This window comes from Eptatretus burgeri, chromosome 3 (genome assembly GCF_056783735.1).
Source record: "Eptatretus burgeri isolate ZD-2024b chromosome 3, Ebu_testis_v1, whole genome shotgun sequence".
NCBI classification, from domain to species: domain Eukaryota; kingdom Metazoa; phylum Chordata; class Myxini; order Myxiniformes; family Myxinidae; genus Eptatretus; species Eptatretus burgeri.
The window spans coordinates 83,497,386-83,514,057 of record NC_140963.1 but is presented as its reverse complement, the minus strand read 5'-3'; the positions used below and the strand labels follow the sequence as shown (position 1 = coordinate 83,514,057).

At 45.2% G+C, this 16,672-nt stretch overlaps 1 protein-coding gene across 5 annotated transcripts in view; it reads right to left on the bottom strand.

Annotated features, from left to right (window-relative positions):
* WDR37 (WD repeat domain 37) overlaps nucleotides 1–16,672 on the bottom strand; it is a 201,670-nt gene that overhangs the window by 115,621 nt on the left and 69,377 nt on the right. For 3 of the 5 annotated variants that reach the window (XM_085874265.1, XM_085874264.1, XM_085874266.1), the window contains one exon: nucleotides 12,963–13,059. In XM_085874265.1, the coding sequence (XP_085730391.1) occupies nucleotides 12,963–13,059 (97 nt within the window). The other 2 variants (XM_085874268.1, XM_085874267.1) reach the window with 2 other exon arrangements.

The following is a 16,672-nucleotide window of genomic DNA, read 5'->3' as shown; positions in this document are numbered from 1 at the left end:
CACCTCGAGGGACCCAATAGGATATCTCGGCTCCGCAAAGATGACCACATCATCTGCGAAATCAAGATCAGAGAAAATGACATTCCCAAATGATGCACCGCGGGCTTGATCTCTCCGACATCTTGACCAGAATCCAGTCCGTACAAGTGCTGAAAAGTGTGGGGGCCAGTACACACTCCTGACCAACTCCAGTAACAACTGGAAAGAAGACAGATATGGTATCATTACATCTCACAGCACTCTCAGTACCAAAGTGTAGTTCAGACATCAGATCGATCAGTTTTGGTGGCACCCCACGAAGACCAAGAATCCTCCAGAAGGCATCCCGATTCATTGAATGAAATGCTTTGCAGAGATCAACATAAGCTGCAAGCAGCCCCTGCTGAAACTCTCGTCTGCGTTCGGTGAGGACACGAAGAGCAAGGATACGGTCAATCGTTGACCTCTTTGGTGAAAAGCCTGACTGCTCTGGACAGTGGTGCTCAAGCAGATGGTGGCGAACCCTATCAAGAATTATCCGAGCAAGACCTTGCCCGACACTAAGAGCAACGTCACACCTGGGTAGTTGTTTCAGTCCTGGCGAACAACCTTTCCTTTCCAGAGGGGGACAACAAGGCCCCTCTTCCAATCAGTTGGGATGATGCCTGTGTTCCAGGCAGAGCACAGAACTGCATGCAATGACACAAGTACAGCATTTCCCCCAGCCTTGAGAAGTTCAGCATGGATGCCAGAGATCCCAGGAGCTTTACCCCCATTTCAACAGGTTCACTACAGTTTGTGTATCCACAAAAGAAGGTAGACCACAGTTGATTGGAGGGTCAGCAATATTGGTAGTAACACACCTGACATCCAACTCGACAGCTTGTGGATCAGCCTGGTACAGCAGTTCAAAGTAACCGGCCCAGCGGGCCTTCACTTCGGACTACTCTGTTAAGAGCCCACCACCCTCTGCTCTAACTGCAGTACACCGAGGGATGGGCTTGGAGGAACGCAATGTGCGAATTCCCCTGTAAGCAGGACGAGAATCACTTGATCACTGGTGACGCTCTACCTCCTCACTGATTCCTCACATATAGGCCTCCTTGTCCACCCTCAGTGCACGTACACTTTTACGCCTTAGCTCCCTGAACCGCTCAGCTCTGCTATTCAGCCTAGCCCAGTGACTCCAGTCAATGGTATTCAGTGTCCCTTCAGAGAAAAAATTCTTCGCCCTGCGGTGAGTTCCAAGACATCCACCGGCAACATCAAGGATGGTGATCTTGAAGGTCTCCACAACTCTTCAGGATCCCCCAAAGCACCCAGAGTCCAAAATCTCCACTCAGACTGTTCGCAAACCCCTTAGCTACCCTCTCATTCTTAAACTTGCAAACATCCAGCCAAGGCTGGAATGGTACCATTCTCCTGGATTTAAGCTGCAACTTGAGAGTTGCTCCAACAACCCTCTGGTCAGTATTGAGGAATTAAGCACTCCAATAGACTCTGTAGTTCTGGATCATCCTTCAGCGACCATCAATGAGCACATGGTCAATCTCCTTTGCCAAACCACCAGCGATGGAATACCAAGTCCAGCAATGATCATGTGGGTGCTGAAACCATGAACCAGCCACCATCAGTCCATGACTTCTTGCAAAGTCAAGGAACTTAGTGTAATTCTGTTTCACAGTTCTAGAACCATGGGGACCAACACATGTCTCATAACCATCCCTATCAGTTCCAGTATATGCATTGAAATCCCCCAAGACTAGAAGGGTATCTCACCTTGGGCACTGATCAACCACAGACTCGAGCGTGGCATATAATGCGTCCTTCACGGTGAGATCACTCGACTCAGTCTGAGCATATACAGAGACCAGAGAAATGACACCCAAGGAGTGATGAATCCTTCGTCTCATAATACGCTCATTGACCGGTGTTTCCTCAATTATCATTGGAGTCAGCTTATTGGACCTCCAGCAACTCCTTGGGCATGGTAACCATCAGAGCGACCAGACCATTAGTAGGTGTAACCACCCACCATGATCTCGCTGCAATCCGTTCTCCAAACCTCAGAGAATGCTGCAATACCCATGTCAAAACGCTTGAGCTCAGATGATAACAGAGACAGGTGATCATCCTCTCTTCGGGATAGGACATTCCAGGTCCCACCCGAAGGGACCGTCTCAGGTTAATGCAAGTATACCACCGTCTGGTGGATGACACCTCAGCACCATCCTGACACACGCTACTGCAATCTGACCCAGGAAGGTTAGCCCGTGGTCCCAAAGGCTTTGTTCCAGTCCCATTATCCGGTGAGCAGCCCTGCAAAGGGCAGCTGCACAGGAGGTACTCCCACAGGGTGGGTTTTCTGATATTTATATTTGTGGTTTTCGTATGTTTTGCAGAATGAAGGGTTTTACGGTGGCTGGAGTGCAAATCCTGCCACCAAGCTCCTAATAAAAAGTAACCCAACTGCAGGGGGATGTCCGCAGATGCAGTTGGGCACTTGATTATAAAAATAAAAAGTAACCCAACTGCAGGAAGACATCCACATTCACAGTTGGGCACAATTATCACTGGTGCAATTTTGACACTCTTCAGCTTTACTTCCAAGATCTCTTGATCTTATTTTTGAGGTCCTGATATTTGGTCATTTTCTTGATTTTCTGCATTATTTAAGCCAAAATCGCTGGGTACTGATATCTCAATAAGCAATGCTGTCTTTTCCTTTTTGTTCCTGAGAACGATGTCTGATCGCATGGCTTTGTTTTCTATGTTTACACTCGATAGGACCATCATGTTGAATGTGAGTGTTATTTCCTTGTTTTCGATGATCGTTTTCTGAAAACTGAAAAATGCGTTTTCTGAAACTGGAATATTGAGGTTTTTGCAGATGTGCCAGTGGATGACTCGACATACTTTGTTGTGCCTTTGAGTGCGCCATGGTTCTGACATGAGTTTTTTTTACATCCAGATTGGAGGTGGCTCGTGCTTTGTGTTTCCACCTTGCAGAACCGAGACTTGTCCGGTTGACACCGCCCCCACCATTTTCTTAAAGCCATTCGGATCTGACTAATGTTGTATCCTTGATCTTGGGCATTTATAATGATTCGTTCTCCATCCCAGTTGAGCTGACCTCTTCTTAGCCATCCCAATGAGCCTTCTTTGTCTATGCCCCGTCTGTCCAACTCTTTTTTTTTAATACCTCCCTGCCCTTTTGTTGTTCTTCTAGTTGGTGTATATCTGTTGAACTTTTTAACCATTTACTTTTTCTTTTCTTTTTTTACATTGACACAACATTTACTATTTTTACTTTTTTACCATTTCAGCTTTTCTCATCAAATTTTCAACAAACCTTTATTTATCAGAATATGGAGAAGACTAATTGATAAATTTAATTTTTTTTTTTTTAGCATGGTTGTCGTCAAGTTTAGTTTAAAGTTTAGTCATCCATTCAGTGTTCTAGCTTTTCCACGAGCCTCGACTATGTATACAAAAAAAAAAAAAATGCAAATTGGACGCAAATGGGTCTTGCATTTGGAGATGCTTTTGAGTTTGCACATGGAAAGCCAATGAAATCCTGAGCAAAAGAGACAGACATGAAGTGATAATAGAGTTCCACCCTGAACTAGCATTGGTGTTAAATAACCAAATCAGGTGACACAATGAAAGTGCACAAGAGGTGCACTTGAACTTCATGCACGATAATTAATCCAAGCAGTTTTATGAACTCCATCCTTTGCAGATAAATTGTGTGGGTAGAAGTGGAACTTCTGTGTGAAACCATAATGAGGTTCCCCAACCACATCAAAACGCACTCAGTCAGGCAATGTTGTGTTCTCTTTCAGACCCCATCCAGATAAATATTCTAATGGATGCTGCTTCATGAGGAATCTCCAGAAAAATGTGGCAGATTTGTCAGCCTGTAGTTTTGACCTATAATTGAGTGAAACTGTTAGTATCAAAAGAGTTCCATTTTGTAGACTCATCTTGGGTTGGCCTGCTCGTGTTCACATCTGAACTGCTGGCTCATGAGGAAGGAATCCATGTTCACATATTTGTCCTTTGTCTGCTAATGTACTGTACTTATAAAAGTGAACCAGTGTATCCAAATATCTTAGTCATGCATGTGATGTATGCACAAGCTCTTTAATGAGTTGTAAATTGTTACGAATTTGGAATTCGATTGCACTCAACATACAGGTTCCTTTAGTCAGCTATGTCGATAAGTGTTTGTTCCCTAGATAGCTCACCTTTCATTGTTTAAATGTTCAGAAATCGATTAGATGCGCTGCGGATCGATTTAATAGTTAGGGAACGAACAATGGAGACATCCCTCCCCCTCTTCTGCGAAGAGCAAGAAGCACCCTGCCGTCCCGTGACTCATGATGTCAACAACTCCCTCCCACCCGTAGCTGAGCAGGGGATGGAGCACGAGGGCATGAGTCATGAGTCACACCGGGCGTGGGGGAGGGGGCGGGAGAAGGATAAGAGGAGATCTTCTTTGTTCGTGTGGGGAGTTGAGTAGTAAGCTTTTTGCTTCGGCAGAGAGTAGTCGTTCAGCAGACCTTCGGGTCCTGTTTGGCTTGGGTTAGGGTTGAGGCCTTTGGAGGCTTTTTGCTTTGATGGTTCCGTGAGCTTCGGTTTCTGCTTGGCTCGGGAGAGCTTTTTGCTTCGAGCTGCCCTGTTTGGAAGAAAGTTAAGCCGGTCGCTCGGCTCGAGCTGCGAGTGGTGGCTTCTTCTTCTTGGTTCGTGGAGCTCTTTGTTCTCCATTTTGGTTCCCGGCTTGGTGCGACTCATCGACCTCTTGTTGGAGGTGGTTCCTCGGGGAAGCGACGCATCGACGGGAAGGATCGGTGCCTCATCTCACCAGCACGTGTTGAGAAGCTCGGGAGGATTCGCGGGAGCTCGGGAAGGATCTCAGCTCACGCCGATTGGATCCAGCTTGTTCTTGCTGGAGCCCGGGTCTGAACAACTTGAAGACCAAACGAGGTGGAGAGGTTTGAGATAGGTTCTGGGTTTCAGCTCACCTGTCCTCCGAGCTGGAGCCCGTTATTAAAGGCCTCTGCCACCATTTCTTGGGTGTGTGTGTGTGCGTACGTGTGTCTGTGGGCCCGTTTAATAAGTAGGAAATTGTTAAGTGCTTTGTGTGCTGTAAATGTTTGCATCGCATTTCGTATAGACGGTCGTAGTTCTTTTGTCATGCTTTTGTTGCTTGTATAATTGCATCCGTGTTTTGCCTTGTTTAATTGCATACTTGCATTATTATAATAAATGTCCTTGTATGAATGTAAACCTGTTTGTTGCGTCCATTCCCTCATTGAACTGCCCCATCTTGCACTCGGAATATAGTTGGTTTTTAAATAGCCGGTAAAGTGATCGGGTCCAACGGGACTGCGCGATAATACCCCGCTCGGTTATCCCAAAAGGAAGCGAGCTGCTTAAGCAGCTCGTTTCCAAGCGGTCCCGTTGAGGTACAATCTCTCGGTAACCTACCCGCGCGAATAATAAGGTAAATCGAAGATTTGGCGATCGGACCCTGTAGCGCGGGTAGAGTGCGGCCGAGGTTTTGATGTGGTTAAAAACACACCCATGGCTGGTTTCCGGCGTTGATCCGGAAAGCCGCGACTAGATTGTCCGTTCGGTGGGTGAAGCGGCCGCAATTGGTTATACGCGGTCGTTCACACGCCGACGGGCGGGAAAACTACAACACTGGTGTTCAGGAGTGTAAGATTCAAATCCATCCGGTCTCCAATCAAATTAACGGGAATCGGAGTTATCCGGAGCGACGGCCTACAATTCCGGGAAGTCTGGTGGAAGACGACGTAACCTCCCCCACCTCGTGGTCATTCTCGCCACCGGACCTCCAGCCCCCAACAGTTTGGTGTCAGGAGAGGGATTCGAACCCCACGTCTGCACAAAGAAATTTACGGGACACCAAACTGTCAACAGTTTGGTGTCAGGAGTTGGGAAAGACCCATGTAAAAAAAAATTTTTTACGGGATTCAGACCAGGGGTGTGCTTGGCAATGCTTGGCTCAGGACAACACCTGTGAGGAAGATCTTTCCCTGCAGCCAAACCCAGAGGTAGCATTGGGGGCATTGGCGAAAATGCCGGAGTTCCCCCTGCATCAAATTTCCCTCATGGAGGACCGAACGATCCCTGTCGGATCCACGCCCGACCGTGGTGGATCGGCTTCGCCGGGGTCATTTGGCATGAGACAGATGTTGGAGATACGAATGCAAATAATAGATGCGAATATGCAAGCACTGAAAGGGGATTTACAAAAACGAATGGATGCGAATGCGCAAAGAATGGATGCGAATATGCAAACACTGAAGGGGGATATGCAAAGCATGGGAATACACTTACAAACACAAATGAAGGCGGGTCAGGAAGAAATGAAGGCGGAGCTTGTAAAGGTAAAGGGTGAAATGCAGACCATGAATCGGAAAATGGCGAATGGGACCAGTACACTACGTGGGGAAATGACCGAGTCGAGGGGAAGTGTGGAGGCTGTTTCGACCGCATTGGAGACGGGCAAGTTCGAGGTGACGAGTGACGCCAAGATAATTAAGGGAGAAACCTGTAAACTCGGACAGGGGATGACGGAATTAACAGAGACACAAAGGGAGATAAAACAGGTAAAGGATGAATTGCACAAAATTAAAGGGGAGCATACACACATAGAACTGGTAGGGGACATTGGGGATGAGCTTGTGGAATATATTGGAACCCAATGCGAGGGTCGGATTAACCTTCTGCAGGAACAAGGGGAGACGATATGCTTCCTCGAGGAAAACCGTGACGAGGTGAGTCCGGTAAGACCGTACGAGGTGGAGCCGTTGCATGATGTGAAAGGGTACATGCCGAGCTTGGGGGGTATAGAAACCTCGGGATCTTTTGGGCTAACACGAGCCCCCAGTATGATTGTCCAGGAGTGTGTGCAGATTGCGAGAAACATGGAATGTATGAGTGCACGTGTGGAAATGGGACACGGACCAACCCAGACAGGAGACGTGGGTGGCGAGCCAAATGAGACGCATGGAACTATTTCGGGAACCGCGCCGGCTCAGCGGAACACCGCATGCGAGGTCCGTTCCGTGTTTTGTTAGGTAGACAATAATTCCAACTTCTGTGAAAGTCAATTTTCTATAACAGTTACCTTTAAGCATTGTCACATCAGACGGCCTTCATTTACATAAACCGGCCTTCATTTACATAGACCGGCTGTGCCAGGGGTATAAAACCCCTGCACAAGGACCGAAACAGTATTAAGGGTACTGTGTTCATTTAATTGATGGTACAATTCCACAAGGATCACCCAATAAAGCCAAAACTGGTGGTGTTCATGCAGAACGGCAGGAAAATGGGAAAATGCTTCTTATAATTAAAAGGGGGGTTTATTTACAAAGTATCTGGGGAAAAGGGTCGAGAAGACTCTCAAGAAATGGTCCAGATCTGGCAGCCAAAGGATACAGATAGGAATGAAAAGGACATGCATTCTTGTATATAGCAGAGATAAATAAGGCCTAACCCACTAATTGTACTGACAAATACCAGGACTCGCACAACAAAGGGGCAAGCGAGGGCTTGCAGCAGGCACGATCCAGTGAGGTGCAGGTTTCTGGCACACAGGGCCGGTGTGGCTCTGGACAATGAATGGCAGGAGCAATGCGATGGAGGCAAGGGATTGTGGTGAATATGGTAGCCAAGCAGAGGGAAGATCTCTCCAACACGTCCTCCTCTGGTAGTGCCAAAAGCAAAGCAAAGCGACCAAAAGAGAGAAAGAGAGGGAGGGAGAGAGTGCATGCATACACAATAGATTCTACCATCCTTCTCGGGACTGCCTACAGCTGGTCGACATCGGCCATTCCACAATCTCCCCAGCATCTGCCGCAGGGGCGGCACTCTTCCCAGCGTTCACTGGGGACCTCTCCGCAGCACACAAGACTGATCACGCGGTCCTTTGAGAGCCCTCAGCAGAACTGCCATGCCTGTTCATGGTGCTTTCAAAGCATTATCATGTACTCGTAATATCATATGAATCTCCCTTTGTAGCTCACTGGCGATGGATGCATTGTGGTCGTTTGTCTTTGGTAGCTTGTGGATTTTCATGGCAATGTTGCTGCTTCTTCTTCTTGCATATGGCAGCTTGGCTGCCGGGTAGCTATCATTTTGTTGTGGCACGATTACGCCACTGATGCTGTGCCCTTATACCAGTAAACTGGTACTCCTTTCCCCAACCTTGGAAGGATGACAGGGTGAGTCAACCGCACCTGGTGTTAATTCAGTGGCCAACAGGGCTCAAACTCAGGAACCCTAAGATCCCAAGCCAGCCACCCTAACCACGAAGCCAACACCAGGCTTGCAATGTTGCTGTCGTTGGATGGGTCTATCGGGTAACCGAGTGACGTGAGAAACCCAAACTTAATGTTCATGTCACTCATGTGATGGGTGCCTCAGATCGTTATCCTAGCGTCACTGATGCAAGATTTCATACTGCTCCCGTTTGATCCAATCTTGTCATGAGAAACCCGTGTCCATGGCGTCTTCCCCTGGCATTTTCTTCTTCTTCCTTATCTACCACTCTGTGGAGATTCCCATTTATTCGCAAAAATTGATGGCCTTGATTTTTCCCTCCTCTATGATGTTATCCCTCTCATTTAGGAAAAAATAAAACAATGGCACCCAACTTGGCCACAGATGCATATAGCCCAGCCCTTTGGAGAATATTTTGCACGTCATTAATCTCAGTTATATTAGCACCGGTTTCCAAAAGAATAGGTATATGGTGAAAATGTCGGTCATCATGCTATTCAACAAAATGGCTGCATCTGAACGCATGTACTGCATCTCAGCATTACAATCATGAAGCTGCTCCAGGGCTTCGGATATTTCATAGAACACACCCCTGGTGTTCTCACCGAGTCTGTAATGTGCGGTCGGAAAAAGGTCCTCAGAAGTGTACATAGATCATAGATGCAACAATTTTGATACCCTCAAAAAGGGCAATTGCCATGTTCAACTCCGCTCCTCACCCCCCCCCCCCAAATCTCACTACTCCAGTGAATTACATTAATGTGAACAACAAGAAACCACAATAATAGCTGCAAATTAGTGAATACAATATCTGACAATAAAGTTCCAGGACTGATGTTTTTTCTCGACGAGTGGAAGCAATGGCTTGGGTTTTATAATAGGACGAGCATAGTAATCTGTCAGTACTGTGTTAGCCGTTGTATTGAACGATTGTGTTTTGTCACCTTACTGGAGTTATGTTAAAATTATAAGTGTTGCAATGGGGTTCTGAAGATGAACGATAAATTTATGGAACAGAGAATCATCATCAGGTTTTTGGTAAAACTAAACGAAAATGGCACAGATTTTTTCAACAAGTTGAAGCTGGTGTATGGGGAAGACGCAATGTCAACATCACGTGTGTTTGAGTGGGCCAAGAGGGTGCGGAAGGGAGAACGGGTGTGAATGATGACGCATGATCGGGGCGCTAATCAATTGCCAAAAGGGACGAAAATGTCAAAAGGATGAGAATGTTGGTCCAATCTGACCGACACCCAAAACTCCAATGAAAGGAATGCATTTTGCATCAAAAGAAGAGATCCAGAGAGCCATGACCAGTGAGCTAACTGACCTTTCAGACAACTTCCAAAGGACCTTTTAAGAATGGCAGTGATGTTGGCAAGCATGTTTAGACTCCCAGGAGTTTAATTTGAAGGTGCAAACTAAACATAATTGGTAAGCTTATAATAAAATTTTATTTTGCTTGAATCACGGAACTCCATTATGAGACCTCATTTGTGAAATTAGTTTTCATCAGTGTGTTCCCTTGCTTTAAAGTCTATGAAGTAAGTTCAGAATGGCACCAAGGAAGCAACTTTCAACAGAACAGCATGTGAAATTCCAAACTCTGTGAGAAAAAGGGCACACTACATCGTATATAGCAGAAAAGCTGAAGATCTCTAACAATGGTGTGAGGTACACTTTGCAATGCTTGAAAGAAACTGGCTTGGGAAAGGACAAGAAAAGGCCAGGAAGATCCAGAAGAACCTCCCCAAAGCAAGATGTGGAGTTGAAGTTGCTCAACGAAAACCAAGTCAGCAGCTGACAAATGAAACGAAAACAGGCCTGACCATTAACATCTCATCAGGCACTATGCACAGAAGGCTACTTGCAGCATGATTTTATGTATTTTTTTGATTTTTTTTGTATACATTGTCAAGACTCGTAAGAGAACTAACACAACGCACAACAAGGGGGGTAGGAGATAAGAGGGACAGGAGAGGGAAGGACAAAACAGTGGGGAACAGAGACATTAGGAGATCTGTGGAAGGGAGAGGGATGGAGCAGGGAGCATGGGGTATACAAGATGGACACTACAGAGACTTTCAGGACCTTACACGACGGGGAATTTTCGGGAAGGAAGGCAGGGAATTTGAAGGAGCTGGGTTTGGAGTGGATTAATTGGGGCAGAAAAGATCGTGGTTTTGGATGGGGGAAGATAAGAGGTGGTGGTGAACAACTGTTTTGAAGACTTGGGGGGAAGAATGGGATTGAAGAGAGTGTGGGAGTTCATTCCAAAGGTGGGGGAACAAACAGGAATGAAAGAGTGAAGATGAGCAGTGATTCGTGATTTTGGCAGTTTCACCAGAAGTGGGTTGATGGTGGACCTTGAGCGCCCTGCGGAAATATGGGGGGCGGGGGATATCACAGACAGAGCAGGGGGGCGAGACCGAAGAGGAGACTGTGGAAGACAGAAAGACCACCGACCTGCCTGCGGTGAGAGAGCGAGAGGCTCAAAGACTCAGCCTCACCACGGGAGATACCAATGATCCTAAATGCCTTGGTTTCCACAGCGTGAAGCCAAGAAAGGTGAACGGCAGGAGCACCAGCCCAGAGGGGAGAGCAGAACTCCATCAGGCTGCGGACGAAAGCTACTTCTTCTGTGGCAGAGTTGCAGCAAAGAACCACTGCTGAGACCACAGAATAAGGTGAAAACACTTAAACTTCAAGGCAACACCAAGATTGGGCAACTGAACAATGGAATGGAGTACTCCGGTCTGATGAGTCAAAATTTCAACTTTTTGGATCTAAGAGATGATTGGTTTATAAGCTGAAGACCTGGAGAAGGATATAACACAATGTTTGCAGCCTACTGTTAAACATGGGGACTGTTTGGGGTTGTATCTCAACATTTGGTGGAGGAAAACTTGTTAAAATCAATGGGATGCCAACAGAAGGGAAGTACAAGCAAATACTGCCACACCATGTAGTTTTGAGTGGAATTTGTTTAAATCGGAAGAGGATTCATTTTCCAACAAGATAATGATCCAAAAACACACTTCCAATATAGTAAAACAGTATTTGGAGAACAAGGTTACAGCTGGTGTACTCCAAGTGTTAGAATGGCCACCCCAGAGACCAGACACAAGCCCCATTTAGGCCACATGGGATTACCTGAAATAGGAGAAAAAGAAGAGGAACCCAACTAACCTTACATAACTATAGAATGCACTACAGGATATTTGGCACAGTAATGCTTAAATAGTGCTTCAGTCATATACAGGAAGCATGGCTAAAAGAATGATCGTGCTCAAGAAGGCAAAGGGCGGACACACAAAGTATTGATCGATACCATAAAATGACACTGTTCTTGATATTTACTATTAAACAGTTTGTTTGACATGCATTTATAAAAGCTGTAAATTTACAATAATAAACACATATCACTGCTATCACTGATAATTTGATGAATTTACCCTAAAAAGTATGAATATCATTGGAATAACCCCAATGATTATGTCTGTTATACTGGCAATGCTGCACCCACCCTCCAAACAAACATGGTTTCTAATCCTCGACTTTGCTCAGTGTAAACTAAGGGCATGCCACATAGCTTTGGTGCAGTACAACTTTCACAAATACTTTCACAGTCCTTGTTCCACATCAAACTGTACTCACTGTTCATTTCAAGATGATTTGGTGTACTATATTTAACAATGGATGCTGATAAATTTGAGTAGGTGGGCGAGGGGGGCGAGATAAATGAAGCCTCTAAATGTTAAGGAATAAATGATGCAAGCACACCAAGCCTCATTCATCTCAGTGACACACCCATCTCCCCTACCCCTATCTCCTCACTCCCATTTATTCTGTCCTCTCTCCAAAGAGTAACTGATTTATACAAACACAACTATTATTATCACATTATGGCAACAGGTTCCCACGATGACAAAATACCATGTGACTGAATGCCAATCTGGTAAGCAAACAGATAAGCAAACAGAATGCCAATCTGGTAAGCAAAAAAAAAGAAAACCGACCTCATGATGGTGAACAACTGCAGGTTCAAATCCGATATACTGTGTTGATTTATGCTTCTCCTACTCATGTCATTGTGATTCATGTATACCAATTGGATTTTGGCTCAAACATCAACAGTGCGAGTGAATTTAATAAAACATAAGAATTCATGGCAAAACGCACTGGAACTACAGCAAAGATATTTTGGCTTTTACATTCCGTGGACTGCAAAAGGTGAGCTGGACCATTCAGTAAAGATAGGAAAATTATCAACCAACCCTGATTGCACATGTGCGCACGCACGCACGCATGCACTATCATGCTCATCGATTCAGCCACCGATCTTTGGTCCAAATCCACCAAGGTTAAAACGTGACTGCTAGTTGAATGTCATACAGACTAGGCAAACTCAGGCAAAATAAAACAATCAATAACATTTGTGGGAGAAGAATATTGCGTGCTAAAAGTCAATGTCAAAAATCAAAACGTTATGCACAGGGAGCATATTATTCAAGTTTCCCATGCCACCCTTAGAGCAGCCTTAGCAACTCAAATAATTCATTCCATGTGAACAAACACAGATATGCAGGTACTGGGAGCGAAGCTCCATGCTGGGTTTTCACAATGGGGCGGTGGACATACATTGCATGCGTGCTGCCACTTACACTCCACATTTTCCAGGTATAGGGCTTCAAATTCCTTTTCGATCTGGCTGAAGGACTCCTGGAGAGCCTGACGAATGGCCGGAGGCAACCGTGACTCCTGCAAAACAATGTCAAGTCAATCCTCTGGCTTTTTACTGAAACCAAGACAGTAACTTCCTCCTCCTACCCCTTCAAACACTCCTAGATTCTGGCTGGTATTTGAAAATAAGGAAAGAGGGGATATAATGGGAGGTTGCCATGCCTCCAAGCCTTTGAGATGGCTTAATCAATGCCCATACTCTGTAGATTCTACAAGAAGCAGGTCAAAGAGTGCTGATTTGAAGCAAACCTTTTAAACAATTAGATTGCCAGCGACCTGTCTTGGCCCTGCAGGGCAAGTTATCACAAAACGTTTCCCATTCAACATACGGAATGTATAAACCAGTTTTTTGTCAAAGGTTTAATCAGAGAATCAGAGAGCTACAATATTTTTGTTTGAGAGCAAGAAGTAGTATCGTTCTCTTTCTGATTAAACCTTTGACAAAGTTCATACTTCAGCAGTATTTGATCCCAAGCAAACCAACCACTGTAAAAAAAACAATTAGCAAGCTTGGTGTTATGGCTGTAGCACACACATCTGGAGTCAACCACCTTGATGACACAGCTACCTTGAGTGAAATGCTTCACTTCCGCAGGCGGCCATTTACCTGCGCTTCATAAGCCGGTAACACACGACAGTCACCCTCTGATGAGGTGCCATTCTCCATCACAGGTCGAGGCACGCCTGTCACCCTATTCGTCCAAAAGTATGAAGATAATAAAAAAGAAACTACCCCAAGAACAAACCTAAAACAATAGGAGCAAACCTAAAACAATAGGAAGCATTAAACCTGGTTGAGGAAGACCAAAGTTTAGCTGCACTAACTACTCCAAATGCAAGGTACACAGTCACAGCACACCTGCAGGTCTCTCAGCTGGCAAAACAAACGCCCATGCATAACTCCGCCTCGACCAGCCACCCTCCCTACCTCAAACAGCACTCAACTGCACCTGCCGGCAAGGAGGTAGAAAAGCAAGGTAAGGTCACAAGGACGGTGACAGATCCGCGAGAAGAGGCAACAAAGAGGGATGTGGCACCTAAGGGCCCAGACAAATTTGGCAAAAGTTACATTATCTGTGACCTTGGTGGGGGGGGGGGAGGAGGGGAAGGATGCAAATTGCAATTTTGGTCAAGTCCTCCTATGTTAACTAGATGGCAAGCCATGTATCAGGAAGGCTGTTTGTGCTGCTACAAGGCAAACACAGCATGCTAAAAATAAAAATAAAAACCAAAAAAAAAAACGTGTGTTATCTCAAACAATAGATACCCAAACAGCTTTATATTACATCTCCCTCGCCGGAAGGCAAAGAGACAGGCCGCTAACAACCAGAGGGGTCTGGGCCCAGCACCGGCACACATTAGCTCAGTGCAAAGCACCCGTTCAAATCAGCAATTAAACTTCGCTTAACAGTAATGTCAACACGAGCACTTTTTGTACTTCCAGCATCATTAACTATGCAAAACCCCTTTATCTTCTGCTCCACACTTCTCGTTTAATAATGCAAAGGTTAAAAAGAAAAAAGAAAAAAAAAATAACCTACATTGCCTCTCCAACACGAGCACACGACCTGATGTTTGTTACGGTGAACAATCCATTAGTGGGGGACAGTACAGTACAGGCAATGAAACAAACAGCCTGTTGGATAATGCCATGAGTAGGTAGAGTTCTAAGGGTCGACTAGATATGGGCCAAAAAGCCAGCCATCCAAAACTTAGCCAAAAATAAATAAATAAAAGCAACACTTCATTAGAACGGCTCACACAGACAGTTCGAGCACAGTACGATGGGCTAATAGATATCCTACAAATCAAGCCGCCACACTCCACAAAACTCAGCTTCCATTAACACCCGTCCCAACCCGAGCCTCATTAAACAAAAACAATCTTCACCTGACTCCTCCACAAGCTCCCGACGTGGGTTCAACAGCAGCAATGACCGTACGATCAACAAAACCTTTCACATGGACACCTGGCTGAGCAGAATTACAACTGACGGAGGAGATGGCGTAGACACAATTAAGCTTTCTTTTCAAACAAATTGGCGCATATAGGAGGCTTCGACGGCTCTCTGAAACCGAGCAAACTCCATTTCAATATATGCATTTAGTAAACTGCACACGTACCCCCTTCAGATATCATACAAAAGGCACTTTTTCACATGAAAGGCCTCAGAATGCATGTGCGAAGTAATGGTGTGTGGCGAGGGGTCGAAGCAACGGTGAATGAGAATAACAATGAAGAGCGGTTTTAAGAGCACACCAAAGAGCTTGGTTATAAACAAGGCATTGGAATGACAAAAGATAACTCAGGACGTTTTTTTTGGAATGTTAGTTAGTGCAAAGATGAAGAGAGAGCATGATGATTGTCAGCAACAGAAACATTGAAAAAATAAAATATTCAGAGTGCCATTACACTAAGAGAATTTCAACCCATTAGACTCAGTACCCTCATGGAACATTCTATGCCAACTCACCAAGTGGTCCCTAGATTGATAGAGAAGAATTGAAATTCTAAAAATAACTTTTATGGCTGAAATGACCATAAAAAAAAAAAAATATATATATATATATATATATATATATATATATATATATATATATATATATATATATATATATATATAGTAAGCCCCTCATTCCCAAGTGGTTTTTGGATGATGACCGCTAAAAGAGAGTGCCCACCAATTTTGGTTCGCACGAAGCACGTCTATGTTTTAAAGGAAATCGGGCAGTTCATTTATTGCTGTTGAATAAGGGCATGAAACGGTAAAACTGAATCATGGGTAATTTTTCGCCAAGCATTCAAAATATGCACTCAAAAGTAATGTGCTTTTTTGCTGTTTCTTTTTCAGTAACGCATTTTGTGGACATCATTGGATCCTGCTCAATTGGGGATTTAACCCGTGTCCACATGCGTAGGCCGGAGGAATTAATCCCGTGGGTTTATAAAATCAAGGTCAGTCTATATCCCGAACAAGTATGAATCAATGACATAATGAACTACATTAGCTGCGATCACAAAGCGATTGCCAAGGGACCCTTGGCGATCACCCGCGATTTACCCTTGGCCTGTGATCCAATGATGGCAATATGTTTGTTTGTTTTTTTTCGGACCAGCATATGACCTTAAAATTCGACATTTAGGGATAGAGGGTAAATTAAGAAAATGTGTTCCCATCTATAATAATCTATGCAGAAAACACAGGTCAGGTCAGGTATGGGAGCATGTGCCAGAACAGCGTGTCGCTGCGTCAACTTTCCACCGGTACTCCAGGGGCCTCCGTCTGGCCATCCCCAAGGCAGATGCCAGGCCCATCCCCATCTCCTTGAGATGCCGGTCAACCTGCTGCAACCACGAGGCAAGTGGTCGGCACATTGGCCTCCTCCACTCACGAGACTCCCTCGCTGAGAGAATCTGGTGAGCAGGATCAGCGTCAGGAAAACGAGCCACATGTCCATACAGCCGCAACTGATGCTCACGGACCATGCAGGTAACAAATCTCATCCGAGTCTCTCTCATCAACCGCTCGTTGGACATAAAATCCGACCAGCGATAGCCAAGGATTCTCCGAAGAGATCTGGTACCAAAGGAATTAAGTCTCCGTCTCAGATCCTTGGTCAGAGTCCAAGTC